At 36.0% G+C, this 20,639-nt stretch overlaps 1 protein-coding gene across 3 annotated transcripts in view; it reads left to right on the top strand.

Annotated features, from left to right (window-relative positions):
• The window catches only part of USP47 (ubiquitin specific peptidase 47), a 109,706-nt gene extending 90,356 nt beyond the window's left edge, over nt 1-19,350 (top strand). Inside the window, exons 19-29 of one of the 3 annotated variants that reach the window (XM_034995339.1) lie at nt 1,026-1,141; nt 3,378-3,497; nt 5,204-5,981; nt 10,517-10,692; nt 11,053-11,133; nt 12,876-12,991; nt 13,351-13,469; nt 15,516-15,646; nt 17,285-17,332; nt 17,424-17,554; nt 18,407-19,350. In XM_034995339.1, the coding sequence (XP_034851230.1) occupies nt 1,026-1,141; nt 3,378-3,497; nt 5,204-5,981; nt 10,517-10,692; nt 11,053-11,133; nt 12,876-12,991; nt 13,351-13,469; nt 15,516-15,646; nt 17,285-17,332; nt 17,424-17,554; nt 18,407-18,581 (1,991 nt within the window). In that variant the 3' untranslated portion in view covers nt 18,582-19,350. The remainder of the gene's footprint in view (nt 1-1,025; nt 1,142-3,377; nt 3,498-5,203; nt 5,982-10,516; nt 10,693-11,052; nt 11,134-12,875; nt 12,992-13,350; nt 13,470-15,515; nt 15,647-17,284; nt 17,333-17,423; nt 17,555-18,406) is intronic. The other 2 variants (XM_034995341.1, XM_034995340.1) reach the window with 2 other exon arrangements.
• Nucleotides 19,351-20,639: the final 1,289 nt, after the last annotated feature.

Raw genomic sequence — 20,639 nt, 5'->3', positions numbered from 1 at the left:
TCTTTGTTCATTAATAATTTTAGCAGAATATTTTGTTAGATTTAAATTAGCAACTTAGGGCAAAAACTGAGGATTTATGTATACTTCATAAAAGAAATTAAAACAGGGCAGAGAATAACTAATCGTAGTGTTCGAAGATCATTTGCTTTTCTAGTGACTAAAAGTTTAGTTATATATAATCTGAAAACAGAAGAGGAGGACATAGGGTTAAATTATAATATGAAGAACTTAAGCGAAGAAAAAACAAACCTTGTAAACCAAAGCAGGAGAATTTTCTGTAGGATGTAGAGAATATATATATATATATATATATTTTAAAGATTTTATTTATTTATTTGAGAGAGAGAGAATGAGAGAGAGCACATGAGAGGGGGGAGGGTCAGAGGGAGAGGCAGACTCCCCGCCGAGCAGGGAGCCCGATGCGGGACTCGATCCAGGGACTCCAGGATCATGACCTGAGCCGAAGGCAGTCGCTTTAACCAACTGAGCCACCCAGGTGCCCCGGATGTAGAGAATATTTTGAAGAGAGGAAGTGTTTGGTTATGAACAAGGTCTTGAGTGATAAAATGAAGTAGGGCTGCTGTGTCCCCTTTAGAATTTGCTTTGCATTCTGTAGTTATTTATATTTATTTAGTGTTGTGGTTTGGGTCTGTATTTTGGAACTTTGGATATTTTTAACATGCTTGATAAATTTGACAGTGTGTTACGTTTTATAAGGAAACAAAGCATGTATTTTAAAAAAATCATATTTTGACTGTTGTCATTGTTTTAAAGAGATGTACAAGAACGTTTTCATTAGCTTCATTTCCATTTCTTTGTAGATGTTTGTAATGTGATAAATTGTGAAAGAGAAGTTATGACTTTTATTATATACAGTGTATAACATTGTATGTTTATCATCTTAATAATTAGAAAAATGTTATCTTTGCCATCTATTGGAAACACATGAAAAGTGCAGTGCTCATGTGAAATATATTCTTAAAAATAACCTCCAGTTATGTTTTTATGTTTTTCAAATGGGACAGAAGTGATGGTGAAAGTTCACGTTGTTGATCTTAAGGCAGAATCTGTAGCTGCTCCTGTCACAGTTCGTGCTTACTTAAATCAAACAGTCACAGAGTTCAAACAACTTATTTCAAAGGTAAGTTTTAAAATTGGTCAGTGAGTATTTTTGAGTGCCTGCTCCATATAAAGCATTATGTGATAGTTACGAGTAAGGTATAGAAACTGATATTTCCTGGCAGGAGGTAAGTATATTTAGAAGAGAAGGACACTTTGAGTGGAAGACACCAATTGACCAAAGTATGGAGGTCAGGAAGGATGAGGCGAGTGCACACAGCAACAGCACATGTGTTTGGCTGGATCTCTGTCAAGTACCTGCCTAGAAATAGAAAGTAGTTTATTTCATGGAGGGTCTTTAAGTAGTAAACACAAAAGGATGGGCTCTACTTGATGTAGGCAATAGGAAGTAGGATATTTGTTTGTTTTCCTAAGAACAGCAGTGGTATGTTGAGAGCTGTGCTGTAGAATGGTTAAGTCTGGTGACACTAGACTAGTGTTCCACACGGATGGAGGGGGAGACAGGAATGTACATGGGGAGGCTGTTGAAATAACGCAGGTGATGGCATAGGACCAGAAATGAGAGGTGTAGATTGTTAGAATGATTCTATAAATAGAATCTGCCAGACTTGTGATTGGTTGGAGTAAGGCAGGAAGGAGCACAGATGACCTGAGGACTTGCAAACTTGGGTAACCACAAAGGTGTAGTGATCTAGTGATAGAAATAGAAGAGCAGGGCGCCTGGGTGGCTCAGTTGGTTAAGCGACTGCCTTCGGCTCAGGTCATGATCCTGGAGTCCCGGGATCGAGTCCCGCATCGGGCTCCCTGCTCGGCAGGGAGTCTGCTTCTCCCTCTGACCCTCCTCCCTCTCATGCTCTCTGTCTCTCATTCTCTCTGTCTCAAATAAATAAATAAAATCTTAAAAAAAGAAAAAAAGAAATAGAAGAGCAGGGTGGGGGAGCAGATTTGACAGGGAAGGTGATGAATTAAATGTTGACCACATTCGGTGAGTTAGTGATAAAGAACAAACTCATTCAGAATTTTTGAGCTGGAAAAGTATGATGAAAACATTCAAATTTCCTTGGACAAAAAGCTAGTCCACTCCAAATAAAACTGTTATACCGTACTCTGTAGAACATTGAGCACACAAACATAGGTAAAATTGTTCAGGGTTCTTAAGCCCTAGGTTCAGATGCCTTGGTGTACTGGAAATTGTTCAGTAATAGCAAAGCAAGAAGTTGATCTACTTTCCAGTCATTCATCTTAAGGCAGTATTGGCTTTTATCTCATCTGGGGTCTTTTAATGCCTACTTTAACAGGGTTGTTGTGAATGTTAATGGAATAAATAAATGCTTTGTGGGGGAAAAAAATTGTTAAGTATTACATAAAAGTTGGGTTTCCTTACTACATTAACAAAGCAACAACTTCTAACACTTCTGCCTGAGTAATAACTGGAGGAGACAAATCACGTTTTGGAGTTATATTTTACAATTAAATTGTTCATAAAAGGACTGCATTAGTGTACTTGCTCTGTATTACAGTTTAATCTAGAGTATGAACACTGAGGTAGAATACAAAAGAAACACATGATGTTCCTTTCCCTGAAAAAGCTAGTAATTTTGTTGGGGAAAAATATGTCTGTAGAGAATAAAGGCAGTTACAAAATATTTTGCCAAGAAATGCAGTGGTTAATGTATAACTAGACTGCCTAAGAATTAGTTATCATTAGTTGTATTGAAAACAAATCGTATTTTTTAAAATGCAAATTTTTTTGTTCATTTCTTGAAATTCCTATAATGACACTTCAAATTAAGGATGTGTAATTTTAGAATAACTTTAAATTTTACTTATTAATTAATATCATTTTACATAGAAGAAGAATGATTTAGAAAAGTATTAACAACTGTTCACAGAATACAAAATAACCCATCAAAAGTTCAGAAGTTAAACAGGTATTGGTTTGACATCCACTCTCAAAGAGTCAGTTATTCTGTTTCGTTGGAACCAGATCACCTCATTTACTTTGCAAGTATGAGAGGAATAGAAGTTTTAGTAAAAAATCGTTACCTTAAAAATAGTTTCAGAGCATACATTTGTTAAGTGATACTTTGTTCACCTAATTTAGAACATAATTAATGGATAAGACTAAAATTTTTCCACAGATCCCTAAAAATTTTGTAAACCTCTACAAAAATTTTCTCTGAATTTTCTTTCTGCTGTTTTTAAGAAGAACTCAGCAGTGTCTCATTGTCCACATTTCCAAGTCAAGAAGAATTATCCTTGCAAGTCCTTTTTTTATCAAATCATTTCCCTTATAGGCCATCCACTTACCTGCTGAAACAATGCGGATAGTGCTGGAACGCTGCTACAATGACCTCCGCCTTCTCACTGTGCCCAGTAAGACCCTGAAAGCTGAAGGGTTTTTTAGAAGTAACAAGGTACGTCTTTTAATTGTTCATTACTATTTTCTATGCTGGTTATAGTAAATTAAGTTTTATATTTTAAGGCTGGCCTCTAGAGCTCTCCACCATTTGTCTTTAATTTACCTTGTGAATTCTCCCATTCTCTCAATAATTATCTTCCTTTGTAATCGGTCAGATCAGGCTTCTTTCCGTTTTTCTCAGTCAGTCCTGCTGGTTCTCCTTTATGTCTTGTTCACCTGCAGTGTTCTTCCCCCTCTCCCTACATTTATTTTTCAAGCCCCAGATTAGTCCTGCCTCTGGTGAAGCCTTATGACTGTTTCTATCCACAACAGTCATGTCCTCTGAATTCTTGAATTATGATTCTGTGAATTATGTTATGTTCATTATTGAGCTTCTCCCATAAAGCAGTACTTCATGGTGAAAGTCAAAGACATGCCTACTCTAGAGAAGGTTGTCATTTTGGGTTCACCCAACATTATTCCCTTTCTCTACTTAGTTATCTCTGATAGAAAAGAGAAAGCTCTCATTAATCTGTTTGTTTCACCTCTTGATACCATTATGTGTTCTATCATTCATTTATCATTTTTCCTGTGTGTTTATTCCTAATGCCATCAGTTTACTCTAGATAAATTGTATCCAAAATGTTCCTTGTTTGCCATGTTTTATTTATTGCCTTTTCCAGTCTCATTCATCTTAATGCAGTCTCGAGTCTTTTATCTCATTTAACCTTTTTTGCTCTTGTCATACTAATCCCAATGTGTAATTTTTATTCACCTCTGTTTTCTTTGGATACTTTTGCACGGTGCTTGTGTGTGTGTCATTAAAATCTCTAATGCATCCTAATGCCGTTGTAGGGTGAAAAGTGGGAGGGATCACACTTTATTTTTTTCTTTAAATGGTCAGCTAATAGTCCTGATTGTAACATTTATTGAAAGTTATCAGCTCTCGTTTGATTTATATTTAACCACCTACTTCCCTCAGATTATTTGAAAAACATCCCCAGATGAAATATTATTTCATCTATAAATAATCTGAATATATATCTCTAAAAGGTGAGAACTTTTAAAAAAAAATAACTATAATTATATTATTACATCTAGAAAATTAACAGAGATGCTTTAATATCAACTGATATCTAGTCAGTATTCACATTTCCCTGATTATCTTGTAAAATTTTTTTCTGATAAGATTTGTTTGTTCAAATAGGATCCAAATAAAGTCCAGGATATACCTCTCAAGTTTATTTTAATCTAAAGCTCCCCCATGTGTGTTTATTTCCTTGCCATTTATTTGCTCTAGAATCAAGTCATTTGTCCATTGGATTTTTTTTCTATAATCTGGATTTTGGTATTGCATTCCCAACATGTCTATACATGTTCCTCTATCTGTATTCGTGCTAAACTCGTTTTCCTAATGGGCAAGATAATGGAGTACAAAAACATTCTGAAAATGGGCAACCCAATAAACAAGATATCTGTGTATGCGTGTGTGCATCTGTGTGTCCCTTCTGTCTTAGCAGTTTTATGGCTAATTACAAAGACATATGAACATAATATCAATTTTATTTAGTCTCCAAAAACAGTACACATTCCCTTTAGAAATGTTATTATCCCAAATTTTACAACTTACTATGCACTTTTTTGTATTGAGGTGATATGATGAACGAGAATGAATGTCACTAAAATTAATGATGTAATGTAACTCTTTGGCTTACTATGTAGGTGTTTGTTGAAAGTTCTGAGACTTTGGATTACCAGATGGCCTTTACAGACTCTCATTTGTGGAAACTCCTGGATCGTCATGCAAATACGATCAGATTATTTGTTTTGTTACCTGAACAGTCCCCAGGATCTTACTCCAAAAGGACAGCAGGCCAGAAAGCTGGGGGCGATTCTGGTAATGTGGATGATGACTGTGAAAGAGTTAAAGGACCTGTGGGGAGCCTGAAGTCTGTGGAAGCTATTCTAGAAGAAAGCACTGAAAAACTCAAAAGCTTGTCACTACAGCAGCAGCAAGATGGTGATAATGGGGACAGCAGCAAAAGTACTGAGACAAGTGACTTTGAAAACATAGAATCGCCTCTCAATGAGAGGGACTCTTCAGCATCAGTGGACAATAGAGAACTTGAACAGCACATTCAGACTTCTGATCCTGAAAATTTTCAGTCTGAAGAACGGTCAGACTCAGATGTGAATAATGACAGGAGTACAAGTTCAGTGGACAGTGACATTCTTAGCTCCAGTCATAGCAGTGACACTTTGTGCAATGCAGATAATGCTCAGATTCCTTTGGCTAATGGACTTGACTCTCATAGCATCACAAGTAGTAGAAGAACTAAAGCAAATGAAGGGAAAAAAGAGACATGGGATACAGCAGAAGAAGACTCTGGAACTGATAGTGAATACGATGAGAGTGGCAAGAGCAGGGGAGAAATACAGTACATGTATTTCAAAGCAGAACCCTATGCTGCAGACGAAGGTTCTGGGGAAGGACATAAATGTATGTACTTAGAAAGAAAAGGCTCCTTGAAACGGCACCATTTGTTTTCTCAGTTTATTTAAATTTTTAGTTAAGAAAAGAATCAGCTAAGAGTTAGGTACTTTGTTCTAAGACCACCTGTAACTTCCTAGATTGTAAGAATGTCTTCTGTTGCGTTTGCTCTCATTTTCGGTGCAGTTGTAGTAGCAAGTGTTCTTGGACCTCTGCAACACATCAGACCTGTGACAGCAGTGATACCACAGCTTTGGGGAAGATAAGTGAAAAAGAGAAAAGAATTAAGAATTTTGTAAAGGAAAGAATTATGATAAAAGTACTAAGTAAAAAAATTAAGGAATAGCTTAAAAAGTAAATAATACACCAAAAAGAAAGGGCTAGACAAGAAAATTTGATATTCACTGCCCAAGACAATTGTTTATTTGTGCATCCCCTCTCTTTTCTTTATCCCACAATGCAGAGAACTCCCTCCCCACACCCCTTAAATAGTCCATAATTAACTGGGAAAGTCAAAAAAGGGAAACGGGCTTTTTTTTTTTTTTTTAGTTGATATTATGAAAAAAAAATTGATACTATGAAGTAAGCTCCAGGCAAAGTATAAACTAGAAATTCTCAATTGCATAATCACAAAAAGATTGAAGAGATCTGTCAGTTCGGGCCTTTGGGATAAGCAACAACAACAAAAACACACCAATATTAAAATAAAACAACTTTTTTTGGGCGCCTGGGTGGCTCAGTTGGTTAAGCGACTGCCTTCGGCTCAGGTCATGATCCTGGAGTCCCGGGATCAAATCCCGCATCGGGCTCCCTGCTCGGCAGGGAGTCTGCTTCTCCCTCTGACCCTCCTCCCTCTCATGCTCTCTGTCTCTCATTCTCTCTCTCTCAAATTAAAAAAAAAAAAAATCTTAAAAAAATTAAAAAAATAAAAAAAATAAAACAACTTTTTATAAAACATCAGACTAAAAACAGGCCAGAGAATTAGCAGGACAACCAGGTTCAATATACAAAATTTTCTTCAGGTTTATAAGGGATAGCTCAAAAACCTAAATACTTTGCATTAGTCTTTAACAATGCAAATATTAATACTACCCCTTATATTTTTATATTTTAGTTTTCAAAACACTTGTTTGTTCTCACTTGAAGCTTGTCTGAGATTAATAAAGCAAATATTGATATTCTCATTTGACTGATAAGAAAACTGAAGCTCATAGAGGATGAATGACTTGCCCAAAAGTACATGTATAGCTAGTAAGTAGCGGAACCATTACTAGAATTTAAGTCTGAATTGAATGCCTTTGCTCCGTTACCTTTGTAATAATGGGGAGGGAGTCCCACTCTTTATCCATCCGTTGATCCACCCACCCAATTAATATTCCTGGATCCATTCAAGATGCCAGGCCCTACGTAGATTTTAGAAGTAGAGATGACAAAGATGCGGCCTTATGTTTCATCTGGTGGGAGAAGACACAAACAACCAGTATAAAAGTTAAGTGCTATGATGCTCATAGTCTCAAATTTAGTCTTTTAAAAGTGGTAGAAATTATGGAATCAGTGTAAAAATACATAAATTTGTGTTTTTAACTAGTTCCAAATAACACTGAAACCATGTGACATCCATATGCATATCTTGCAGAAACCTCAAGTGGGAAAATACGGAATGGTGAGCCACAGTGGAGACAGAAACTCTATACTAATGCTTTAACTTCCTATGGAGTTTTTATTTCATAAGGCTCAGTAACTTACTTTATTTCATTTAGTTCTCAACAACTGTGTGAAATTGACGTTGTTAGACACTTTTCACTGATGAAGAAACTGGTTCAAACTGGCTAAAATAATTTGCCAGAGGTCACACAGCTAGTGGGTCACATTGCTGGGATCAAACTCATATATTCTGATTATAAGCCTGGTATGTATTTCTCTATTTCTTAACTTGTACCACTGTCCCTTACTTTCCTCACATCATAGTAAAGGAAAAATAGCTAGTAGCTATGGTTACTTGGTTTCTTACCATCCTCAACCCTTCTAGGGCATTGGAAAAATTAAAAGTAGCTCCTCTTAGGAAGAGGGTTAGAAATTTAAGTGGTTTGTTTTGTAATGATGTGCTGGATATTTGACTGCATGAGAGTCTCAACCTTAAGAATTTAATGGGAATACTTAGAATTATAGTCTGCAGAGTCTCATTCCACCTTTTTGGAAATTCATAGTGGACTAATTTACTAGCATTTATTGAAATAGTAAACATGATCAAGAGGACCCATTTAAATACTACAGTTTATTTCAGCTTTCAGAAGCCACACAGAAAGCTTGTTTGTGTTTGAAAAGAAAAAGTGAAAACCATGGAAACTGGCTTAGAGGGAGAGGAGTGGGGATGATAGCCAGCAGCCAGGTGTTTCAGGAGTCTGTACTAAGTAAGGCTGGTTCATCACAGTTCCTCAGTGATCTGAACGTAGGTGCCTGGGTAACGTAGATAATATAATACAGATTCTGCAGAGGGATGAAATGGCAAGGTATAATAGACAACTTGATACCTGGAGAATGACATTATATGTACAGTATAGGAATTAACTTAGGTAATAACTGAAATACACTTAAAGAGATGGTCTTTAAGCTATTTGTTAAAATCCAGGAATTGTTTCAGGGAGTAATTATAGACCTTTCTCTGAAAATACTGTTCCACTGTGACCTAGTTGCAGTCTGCAGGCATTCAGGTATAGACAGCGAGGTCAAGGTAATAAAAATGGCAGTGTGTTTGCACTGAAAATTTCTTTGTACAATTTTGGTTACCACCTCATTCAAGAAATACATAAAGGAAAGAAAAAGAAAAACCTTTTTAAAGATATTTTGAGGTTGCACTGAAGAGACTGAACTCTTCTGTTTGAAGAGGTAAATAGGAAAAATGGTATGATGGTAATGTACAAGGAGGGGGCAGGAATTCATTCAGGCCAGGCTGTTTCACTGCAACAACGAACACTTGTGTCTTCCTGTGATACATTACCACAGGTTATCACAGAAACCAAAATGGCAGTAATAGCTTATTATTTAGTAATGATTTAGAATTTGCTGCATTTGTCGTAACAGCAATCAACGAGACTGGTGTAATGATCCCATGAGAAAACTGAGGCTCAGAGACATTGGATGACTTACTGATAGTCATTTACTAGGCAACAGCAGCAAAGCTGAAATCTAGTCATTGACGTCTGATTTCTAATCAAGTAATTTTTTCGTTATATCCTTCTCAAGAAATGTACCTCCTGGATAGTATAAATAGAGGCTTATTTGCCAAAAGCTGGATTATTAACATTTAGGGACACTCCTTAAAGTTTAGAAATGGACATTTTAAAGAAATTAAATGCCGCCTGAAAAGGTATATATAACAAAAAAGTTCATCACCATGTTTCTATTCTAATTCATACTTGTCACCTTTTCTGTAGTCTATCTGAATCTTATAACCAGGAAAACAGTAAATGAACATTAATTTATTTGAAGAAGTCCACTCAAAAATTCATCAACCCAAAAGTTGGGGTGACCTGAGAACATAAACCAGGCGTGTTTTAGGGTCTCATCCTTGACTAGTGTTGTAAATTTCACAGAAAACCAAAGCCTACCCTAGAGAGAGGCTTATGGCTATGGCTCCAGAGGCCTCATGGGCCTACGACAGCATGCAGCTCATGTATTCTGTACTGCCTATTGTAAGAGAAAGAGAAAAAAGTGTAGTTGTTGCTCTTTTAATATGAAGACTCGAGTAAATAGAAATATTCCAGAAGTATGCTCATGAGTGGCTTATAAAGGACAAAAGAGTAATAAGTATTAAAAAAAAATAAAGCTCACCAAAAATAATCCTATTACAATGCCAAGAGAGCTTTTATAGAAGTTTGGAGGATGGTGGGAGTTTCTGATCCATTTAGATACTCTTCCTATTCCAGTCCAACCACATGATAAACAGACATCTTCATATGCTAGTCTTGACATTTTTATTCTAGTAGAAATCCCAGAACTAGATTTACTAACACTTTCTGAAATAAGTACTAGATATTTGGCACTGTGCTAAGAGCATGATAAACCTATTAACCCCATTGAATTCCCACTGCAATCCCATGAGGTAGGTGCTATTCTCTCCATTGTTTAAATGAAGAAGTGGATATACAGAGGCTGGGGGCTTGCTCCATGTCACATGGCTAGTCAGGAAGCAGAAGAGATAGGGGTGGAGCCCAGCCAGAGCCACATTATTACTGTGTAGAACTAGAAATGTATGTAATGGAAAAGAATTCCTGGAAGCTTGGTTTGGAATTCAGCAGCCTAAATAAATAAATAAGCACTTAAATATCTCTGAACATTTGAAGCTGTTGGAGTCTATCATATGCTCAGTGTCCATGTTTTTTGTCCATTCAATGTTGTGTATGAGCTAAAAGTCAAATAACTGAAAGGGGGTACTTTTTTCCTGCTTACAGTATAATAAAAAGCATATGATCTGTTTTATTTATATTCTAAGAGGTTTCTTTTACATTTTTGTTTCTGTTTTGTTTTGGTTTTTTTGTACTTAGGGTTGATGGTGCATGTTGATAAAAGAATTACTCTGGCCGCTTTCAAACAACATTTAGAGCCCTTTGTTGGAGTTTTGTCCTCTCACTTCAAGGTCTTTCGAGTGTATGCCAGCAATCAAGAGTTTGAGAGCGTCCGACTGAATGAGACACTTTCATCATTTTCAGATGACAATAAGGTTGATTAAAATAATTTTGAATAATTAGAGTCTGTTTTAAGTGATAGATTTGAGAACATCTTGCCCTGTTTCCAAGTAAGGTGAAATAGATAACCCTAAAAGGGTAATTTTATTTTTATGTTTAGTGGTTGTTTTTGTTGTTGTTGTTGTTTTTCTTCATTCATCTAACAAAGCTTTGTTAAATGTTCACTCTGTGTCAGTTACTATTCTAGGTGCTGGGAATCAGAGGTAAAAGATATACCTGTTCTCAAAGAGTCCATAATCTAGAGAATTTTTGAAGACCAAACTAAACAATGTGGGGAGAATGGGTTATTTATTCTGCTGAGATAATACATCTAAAAAAAATGTTTTAATTTATAGATTACAATTAGACTGGGGAGAGCACTTAAAAAAGGAGAATACAGAGTTAAAGTGTACCAGCTTCTGGTCAATGAACAAGAGGTAAGTAATACCCTTCAGAGCAATGTAAGGTCACTTTTGGCAGTTAATGAAAACATGGAGTGCAGAGATTTTATGACTAGTCATTTCTTTTTATCTCTTTAAAGCAGAGGCCAGCACACTATTTCCAGAAAATATTTTAGTTGTGTAGACCATACTGCCTCTGTTGCAGCTGCTCATTTTTGCCACTGTAGCACAAAAGCAGACGTAGACGATACACAAACCAGTGGGATTAGCTATGTCCCAGTAAAATTTTATTTACAAAAACAGGCAGCAGATGAAGTGGCTCTCAGGCCTTTTTTTTTTGTCATCCCTCTGCTTTAAAGTGTTGATACCAATGCTGGAGTGAGGCAGAAATTTCCTGCATTTAAAAGGGGCATTGTTTGTGCTTGTTTTCTAGAAATGATCGTGTAGTGCAGGATCATGAAGTACAGGACAGCAGTTGATCTGTAGAGTCCTTATATCGGACTTTTTGTGTTCAGAGAGTCATTTTAGTTTTTAGCAAGCATTGACCTAGTAGCATTTACCATATGCTCGCAGATATTAACTCCTGTAATCCTCATCAGTTAGCTATGATATGAGTACTATTTATTATTCCCATTTTATAGATAAAGAAACTGAGGCAAAAAGAAATTATGCAATTTGCCCAAGGTCATACAACAGATGCCAAGCAATGGAAAAAAGCCAGAAGAAAAAGGCAAAGTCCCTGTTTTCAGGGTGTTTATAACATCTTATTGAAGACCTAGACAAGTGTGAAAACCAAACAGCAAATGTAATAGTGCTCCCCCCTTATCCACAGGGGATATGTTCCCAGACCCCGCCCCCCCCCATGGATGCCTGAAACCGCGGATAGTACCACACCTACATAAACTATGCTTTTTCCTTGCATACCTTGATAAAGTTTAATTTACCAAATTAGGCAGAGTAAGAGATTAACAATTACCAATTAAATAGTACAGTTTTAACAGTATACTATAATAAAAGGTATGTGAATGTGGTCTCTCATAATATCTTATTGTGCTATATTTCCTGTCACCTTCTTGTGATGAAATGATGAAATGCTTGTGTGATGAGGCGCAGTGAAGGTACATGGCGTAGGCACTGATTATTACAGTGTACCATTGGGCTATTACGGGCCTTCTGGCGAGTTGTCAGAAGGAGGATTATTTGCTTCCAGACCCCAAGTGGCTACAAGTAACTAAAGATGCAGAAAGGGAAGCCATGGGTAAAGAGAGACTACTGGAAGGGGATAATTTTTTCCTAAAATGCCTTCATTTGTTCAACAGGTATTTTATTGAGCATCTGTCATATCTCTTATATGTGAATGTTTCTTCCAGCGTTGGGGTTTGCAGAGACAGTGTCCCTTCTGAGACAATGAATAAATGTATTTGGAGAATTAGTATGCATATCCCTCATCTTAGTCCATAAAAGGGATTCTTTTTACTTTAAAAATTGTGATCATTTTGTTATAAGAAGAGAAATATAAATGTTATTTAATCTCCACAGTGACTCTGTGAGGAAGACTTACTGTCCCCAGTTTACAGATGAAAAAAGGGCACAGAAGTGTTAAGTAAACTTGCTCAAGATAGCAGAGTTAGTCAGTAGTAGAGCCAAGACTTGAACCTAGGAAGATAGATTCCTAAACTCAGGCCTGTAATTGTCACACTATAAAGTGCAAATAAAATGTCTCGTATATCCCTATTTGAATGTGTAATTGAATTCTCTGATGATGTTTATATTCCTAGCCATGCAAGTTTCTGCTAGATGCTGTGTTTGCTAAAGGAATGACTGTACGGCAATCAAAAGAGGAATTAATTCCTCAACTCAGGGAGCAGTGTGGTTTAGAGCTCAGTATTGACAGGTAAAGTAAAATTACAGTGTCATCAGCAATTGGAAGGAAGAAAGACTGTGTGGTCAGTTGATATGGATTGGTATAATTTTCTCAAACTAGAATTAAAAATTCCTGTCCTATTCAGAATTTTAGTACTACAGATTAATTTTTAGTAGAACTAAGCAAAACTATTAGAATTTGTTTGAACTTCCTCTGTAGGACCCTAAATTTGAAGTTTGAGCAGCATCTCATATTTTTCCAAAATTTTAATTAATAACCACTTGACATTTGTATTTAAACATAGTTCATTTTTCCTTGATGTCAGATTCATGTCATTTTTTTAAGAATCTCAAAATACAGTAATTTAAAATGTCTTATCACATTTGTAGATTTCGTCTAAGGAAAAAAACATGGAAGAATCCTGGCACTGTCTTTTTGGATTATCATATTTATGAAGAAGATATTAATATCTCCAGCAACTGGGAGGTTTTCCTTGAAGTTCTTGATGGTATTATCTATGTTTTTGTGGGGAAATATCAGTTAGAAATGCTCTGGCACTAATAGAAGCCTATAGTTTGTTTTTTTTTTATCACATAGCAAGTTTTCTTCTGTCTTTAGTCTGGGTTGCAGTTACCTTTTAAATATTTCTCTTCTCTAATTTTGAAAATATTAATTTCTCCTTACAGGGAAGTTGCAGTTTCAAAGTTGCATTTTTAAGTACTTTTTAAAGAAAATTCTGCTAACGTTTTCTTACCTGGGTTTGTTATTTAGTTTCTTTCTTCATTATGGCTTATTTTTGTTAGAGGGTGTAGTATTGATAATTGATCGGAGATTTTGAGAACAATAACTGTATTAGTTTCCTAGGCTGCCATAACAAAGTACCACAAACTGGATGGTTTAAACAACAGAAATTGTTTCACTGTTTTGGAGGCTGGAAGTCTGAGATCAAGGTGTCAGCAGGGTTGGTTTCTTCTGAGAGCTGTGAGGGAAAATTTGTTCCATGTCCCTCTCCTAGCTTCTCGTGGTTGGTTGGCAGTCTTTGGTGTTTGTTGGTTTGGAAATGCATCTCCTGATCTCTGCTTTCATCTGCACATAATGTCCTCCCTGTGGGCTTGTGTGTCTGTTTCCAAATTTCCCCCATATTTCCCCATGACCCCCCCCCGGTCATGCTGGATTAAGGCCCACCCTAATGACCTCATTTTAACCTGATTACCACTATAACAACCTTATTTCCAAAGTAGGTCATAATCTGAGGTACTAGGGTATAGGACTTTAAATGTCTCTTGGAGGAGACACGTTCAACCTGTAACAGTAACCTAGAAGAGGACTTGTGTTTGTCACACCTCCTGGTTTTAATGTTCAACATTGAAACATTTAAAGTACTGGTTTTTTGGAGGAGGTAATGGGAGAAAAGTTGACTTTGGGGAGATCATATCAAGGAAACAACTAGTTCTGTGTTCTTTGGTGAGTGCTGTCGCCTAGAAAGATTTCGATTTTCCTTCCCCCCCCCCCATAGAAATTAAAATATCATAAGATTGTGACAGTTTTCAGAGGGTTCAATAATACTAACACCTCACCTATTTCAGGATATTTTGGGTCCAGTTTTAAATTTCAGTTGTTAAAGCTCTGATTAATTGACAGGTAAACGGGAGAGACAAGGAACAACTAGGACACTGTCTACCATGCTCTGTAGGCAGGTGCTCCAGACTGTGATTCCTTCTCTGAGTGTCTCGGGCCTTAGAAAATAATCACTTTGTCTGGTAGGCCAGGAAGAGATGATGAAGAACATAGAAGTTCCCCTTGTTAGGAGGGATTGAGATGGATTAGCTGCGAGATGTTACTGGATGGTGGGTGCCTGCATCAGTATCATTTCAGTATATATTTTAGCATCAAAATAGTTGAGTAAGAAATAAATCACGTGATTACATCTCAAACATTTATTAACCTGTAAATTGCCAGACACTGCTAATCTCTGTTGCTACAGAAATGAATAAGAACCAGTGATTGCCCTTATAGATACATAGTCTATAAGAGAACCAGAACTGCAAACCTGTAATTCCCAAATCCTAGTTCCTGAGGACCAAATCAGTCATTTGCTCTTGTATACGTCAGAGAGAAAGGAGACAATTGAGCTGGGTTTCGAAGAATCAGTAAGCGTTGAGTAAATGAAAAGAGGGATTAATGATAGTCTGAGTGAAGAAAGATGAAGTGAAGATGATTTGTGGGGGTAGTAGCCAACACAGAGGCAAAGATTGGCAATCCGGAGAAGAGAGTAGTTGGTAGAGCAGTGTCCAGCAGGACTCGGGAAGGAGAATTCGGAGTCCTGGTGAAAGGAGAGCTTGCAAAAGAGTAAGGAATTCTCCTCAGAGACTGGAGGGAAGAGAGGAAGTATTGTATTCTCAAAAACTCCTTGGGATAACTGGGTTATTTTATATCCACTATCTCAGCATAACACTTGAAGTAAATCTTTTTGGGTAGTCAGGCAATCCAGAAAAAGTCAAAGTACGAACCTCTAGAGAAAAGAGAAAGGTGACGTAATCTTGTATCTTCATAGGGGTGGAGAAGATGAAATCCATGTCCCAGCTTGCAGTTCTGTCAAGAAGGTGGAGACCGTCAGAGATGAAGCTGGATCCTTTCCAGGAGGTTGTGTTGGAAAGCAGTAGTGTTGATGAGCTGCGAGAGAAGGTAAGTTCATTTTAAAGCAGAATCAACTAACATGTGTTTTTCTCTGTGTTACTTAAGAGAGGGCCTAGGAAATGAGTGCCAAACACTAATGTGGCAACCTTTCTTTCTTTGTCTCTTTCATATCTTGTGACACTTTGTCACGCACTCCTTGTTCTTTAGGTTCCTGGTGCTTTGAAAAATTATACTGGCTTTTGGCCATCCAGAAGTGGACCCTCACTTTTAGTTACTTGGATCAAGTTTTTCCTCAGTAATTAGGATTAGTTAGAAGTTATTAGAGTAAATTGCTGTATATATTTTAAAAAGCCAAATAATGTGGAATTGAATAAAGAATCCAGATGAAGTTCTCTTTTGCATTATTCATTTTAAAGGTGGGAATTCTACAGTTCTATGGGGATTGGGTGAATTATTCCTAAGCAGTACTAGGACAATTAGCATCTTGAGAAAAAAATTTTATTTCCATAATTCACACCAAACACAAAAATAAATTCTAAATATATTAAATTTATATAAAAATAAAATGACAAATGTACTGGATGAAAATATTGAAAATATTTTTATATCCTGGAAAGGGAAAGATATTTGTAAACATAATACCAGAAACTAAAAAAAGAAGAGATCACATAAAAGCATAAACCTTTCATACACAGCCTCCTCCCCATTTTTTTTTAAACAACCCATAAACAAAGATAAAAAACAAGAAAGGGGAAAAATATTTAAAACAGATATGAAACACGATCATCCGTATTTATAAGGAGCTACCGCATTAATAAAAAAAAGATGAACAATCTAATTTTAAAATAGGCAAAGAACTTGATTAGGCAGTTTGTTGAAGAAGAAATACAAGTTAAAACAGTAATAGCATTCTTTACCTCTTAAAGTGGTGAAAATTTAGAACATCAAAAATACCTAGAATCATCAAGGTTTGGGGAAAACAGGCAATATCATACAACATTGATAAGTAGTTAAATTGATACAGTTTTTTCAGGCTTCAGTTTGGCATTAGCAACATTTCAGATATGCAGTTCCACATCTAAGAATTCAACCGAAAAGAAATACTTGCAGAAATATGCAAGGATATTCATGAAGGTATATAGTATAGCGTTGTAACTGGGAAAAATTAAAAACAGATTTGATGTCCCTCAGGAGGGAATAAAATAGTATATTAAGCTGTTGAAGAGAATGAGGTTACTCTGTATCCTGTTCTTATAAATAGGCTGTATAAAATTATTCTATAGAGATGTTTCATAAATGTAATTTTATGTATTTTAGAAATATGTGATGTAGTTTATATATGCATAGGAAAGGGTCTGGAAGGAATATACTAAATTGGTATTTCTGGGACATGGCATTTGCAGGGGAGAAGGGAGACAATTCATCTTTCTGCTTTTTTTTCCCCAATATTTTATAGCAAACTTTACATCTTTGAAAAAAAAATCAAGCTATTTCTGTGTGGGTTAAAAGGTTGATGGTTGAGCACTGGGTATTATACGCAAACAATGAATCACGGAACACTACATCAAAAGCTAATGATGTCATGTATGGTGATTAACATAACATAATAAAATTTAAAAAAAGGATGACTTATTTTAACAAATTTAGTTTTTTAAATGAACTCATATAAAATGTTTCCTTTTACAGCTTTCTGAAATCAGTGGAATTCCTTTGGAAGATATTGAATTTGCCAAGGTAAAGCCCTGAGAATGTTTGCATTTGCATACTAGTGCTCAATAAACATGGCTAACAGCATGATTTATTCATTCATTCATTTTTTCCCTAGGGTAGAGGAACTTTTCCCTGTGATATTTCTGTCCTTGATATTCATCAGGATTTGGACTGGAATCCTAAAGTTTCTACCCTGAATGTCTGGCCTCTTTATATCTGTGATGATGGTGCAGTCATATTTTATAGGTACATTTACAATGTATTTGTTACTCCCAGTGATGTCACATTTTTTTTGTGTGCATAGTATCTTGTTCTCTGTAAATGCCTTTACTATGTTTTTTTTTTTCCTTTACTATGTTTATGATATAGAGCGGCCCTAATCAGTAGTAGTTAATACAAGAGGCACCCATTACATTTTGAATTTTTCTTGTAGCCACACTTTAAAAAGCTTTTTAAAAAGAAACTGGTGAAATTAATTTTAATAAAGTATTTTAACCCACTGTGTCCAAAATGTTAATCATTACATGTAATCAATATAAAAAGTCATTCATGAGATGTTTTACATCTTTTTTCTTATAGTAAGTCCTAGAAATAGTGTGTGTTACACTTTTAGTAGGTTTCAAGCATTCGGTAGGCACATGGAGGAGGAGGTTACCGTATGAGCCAACACAGATACAGAGGAAAAGAATAGTCATTGGAGCCTGTGACAGATATGAGTTCAGATTAGGCTTTGTTATTTACCTAGCTCCTCATCTGTAAAATGGTGACAATGATGTCAACCTTGCAGGATTTTATGAGAACTAGAGCTATTGCATTTAAAAAAACTGGCATAGTACCTGTTATATATAAATGTTCAATAAGTGATAGCTATTATTATACCAATAATAGCATGGAAGTTATTCTATGCCATTTTTAGAAGTGAGTGCTGTGTTAATAAACATATTAGAAATCCAGGACATCTTAAGGTGTGAGATTAGTTAACTTCACCAGTGACAATCACATTTCATTTTCTCACCAAGGAGCATTATAACATTCAAGCATAAGTCAATAAAGGCAGATGGCTGTACTGATCTAATACGTAATTAATATTTTAAACAGGGATAAGACAGAAGAATTAATGGAGTTAACAGATGAGCAAAGAAATGAACTGATGAAAAAAGAAAGCAGTCGACTCCAGAAGACGGGACATCGTGTAACGTACTCACCTCGGAAAGAGAAAGCACTAAAAATATATCTGGATGGAGCACCAAATAAAGATCTGACTCAAGACTGACTCTGCTAGTATAGCATTTTCCCTGGGGGATTTTTGGTTTTAATTAGATGGTTCACTGCTACTGTGTAGTGCCATTATGGCCGGACATGGTTAGGGGTAACCCAGTGACACCAGCACTGATTGGACAGCCCTTGACCAATCAGAAGCTCAGGGCCCGATGGGCCACTGTTTTGACTTGGAATCATGTTGTGCACTATAGTCAAATGTACTGTAAAGTGAAAAGGGATGTGCAAAAAAATAAAACAAAAAAAAAAGCAAAACCTGCTACTAGAAAAGGGGGAAGGGGAATGAGTACTTCTTTTATCGCGGACAAATGTGCACCTAGCCGCTAGTAAAACTAGCCTCAGACAGGATGCTCATAGCTTCATAATAAAAGCTGTGCAAAGGCCATGAATGAATGAATTTTCTGTTTATTTCACTGATACACACATTACCTCATTGACAATTCGGAAGTAAATGCAACGTATGTTGACCTTTGGAAAGCAGCAAAAATAGGAGCTGAAGAAAGAAATTCTTAGAACCAGCCATAACCCAGTAAAGAATTGTGAAGTTGTGTTTTTATTTTGTTTCGTTTTTTGCAAAGTATTAAGAACATTATTCTGGAACATCAAAACATTTCCCTTAGACCTCTCCCAGCAGGTAGCAGCTCAAATTGCTGCAATATTGTAATTATAACTGATTGTACTTAAGTTATGGATGTAGAGAATACGTTTCACTCGTTCATTTAGCATGTAAATAAAATTGATCCTATTGAGTTATCATAATTGCAGTTCAACTATTTCCCATCGTTATTCTTTTCACATATCATTCATGATGTACATTTGTGTACATTGAGGAGTATAGCAGTCTGTGTAAATGTAATCCTCAGTGAGGTTCCTCAGTGCTGGGTCCCATACGATTGTATTTGCCCTTGTTAATGAGGTTTTTCTGTTCAGCAGCTTCAGTTTTTTTTTTCTTTGTACATTTATTTTTGAAGGTTTACTTCAAGTTTGAATCTTCTAGAACCCTTGTAAGTCCCACTTTAATTTTTGGAGTTGATTTGTAGTTACATGTAGTTTAACTTTGCGGAAGCGTCTTAACATCGTGTTGAAAAAACTTGCTAGTAAGTCAGGTCACTGCACAGGCTGATGCAGTCAACATGATTTCATTGCAAAGTCTATTAGAATTGGCAAGTTTTAGCTTTGCTAAATAGGACTTCAATGAACACAATCCTACATAAATTTTGAAAATGCCATCTAATTTATAAAAGTCAATAAAAAGGTTTTGGTAAAATTTTTTCATGCCAGATGCTGTTTACAACAATGAACATGCCAATAAAACATTTGTTCATTCTGTTGTGTTATTTTAGTCATTAAACTTTTGTGGATGAAGAATCTGGATTAAGAAGAGATTTGTTTTAACATTTTGTAACATGTACTGAATAATTATCTCATTTCTGTAAGGTACGTTTACAGTAAAGTTCTCATAAGAGAGATGAAAAGATGTTAATACTTAACTTTGGAGGATCCTATCAATATTTCAAAATCAGGTTTTTACCTTCTTTCCTTTTAAGAAAGATAGAATTAGAAAAAGTATTAGCAGATGTTGGCTCTGTACTTTGAACATAATAATTGAGAATTCCATAATATCTTTAAAGTTTCTTGAAATCCACAGGGGGAAAAAATATTTTCTAAGGTATTTTTCTGGCTAATTTTTATTCCATGTAAACTGTGTAGCATTCTGCTAAATTTCACTGAAGTATGTTCCAAGTTTGCATTTAGTGGAGTTGGCGTTCTCAGAGGAAAAACTTGGAAGCATTTTTGGTGAATTGTCTTTTGGATCACTTGGATTTTCTGATGTAACACGACAGCTCTTTGGTTCTAATACAGGCCTACTTACTTGGAATGTAGGGGTTAATAAATTGAGTTTCTGCTCTTGAGGACCCACTCTCTGGAGCAGAAGAGGCTGATTGTAAACAAAATGGGCTTTGGGTTTGGTTTGGTTTGGTGTTCCTTTAAGAGTAAAATGGTAAAATTCTCACACCTGCTCCTCATTTTGTGCCTTCTGCCCTGCTTTTTG

This window comes from Mirounga leonina, unplaced genomic scaffold (assembly GCF_011800145.1).
Source record: "Mirounga leonina isolate KUSES-001 unplaced genomic scaffold, KU_Mleo_1.0 Mir_92, whole genome shotgun sequence".
Classification (NCBI taxonomy): domain Eukaryota; kingdom Metazoa; phylum Chordata; class Mammalia; order Carnivora; family Phocidae; genus Mirounga; species Mirounga leonina.
Note: the sequence above shows the minus strand (reverse complement) of the source record. Positions and strands in the feature narration are given on the sequence as shown.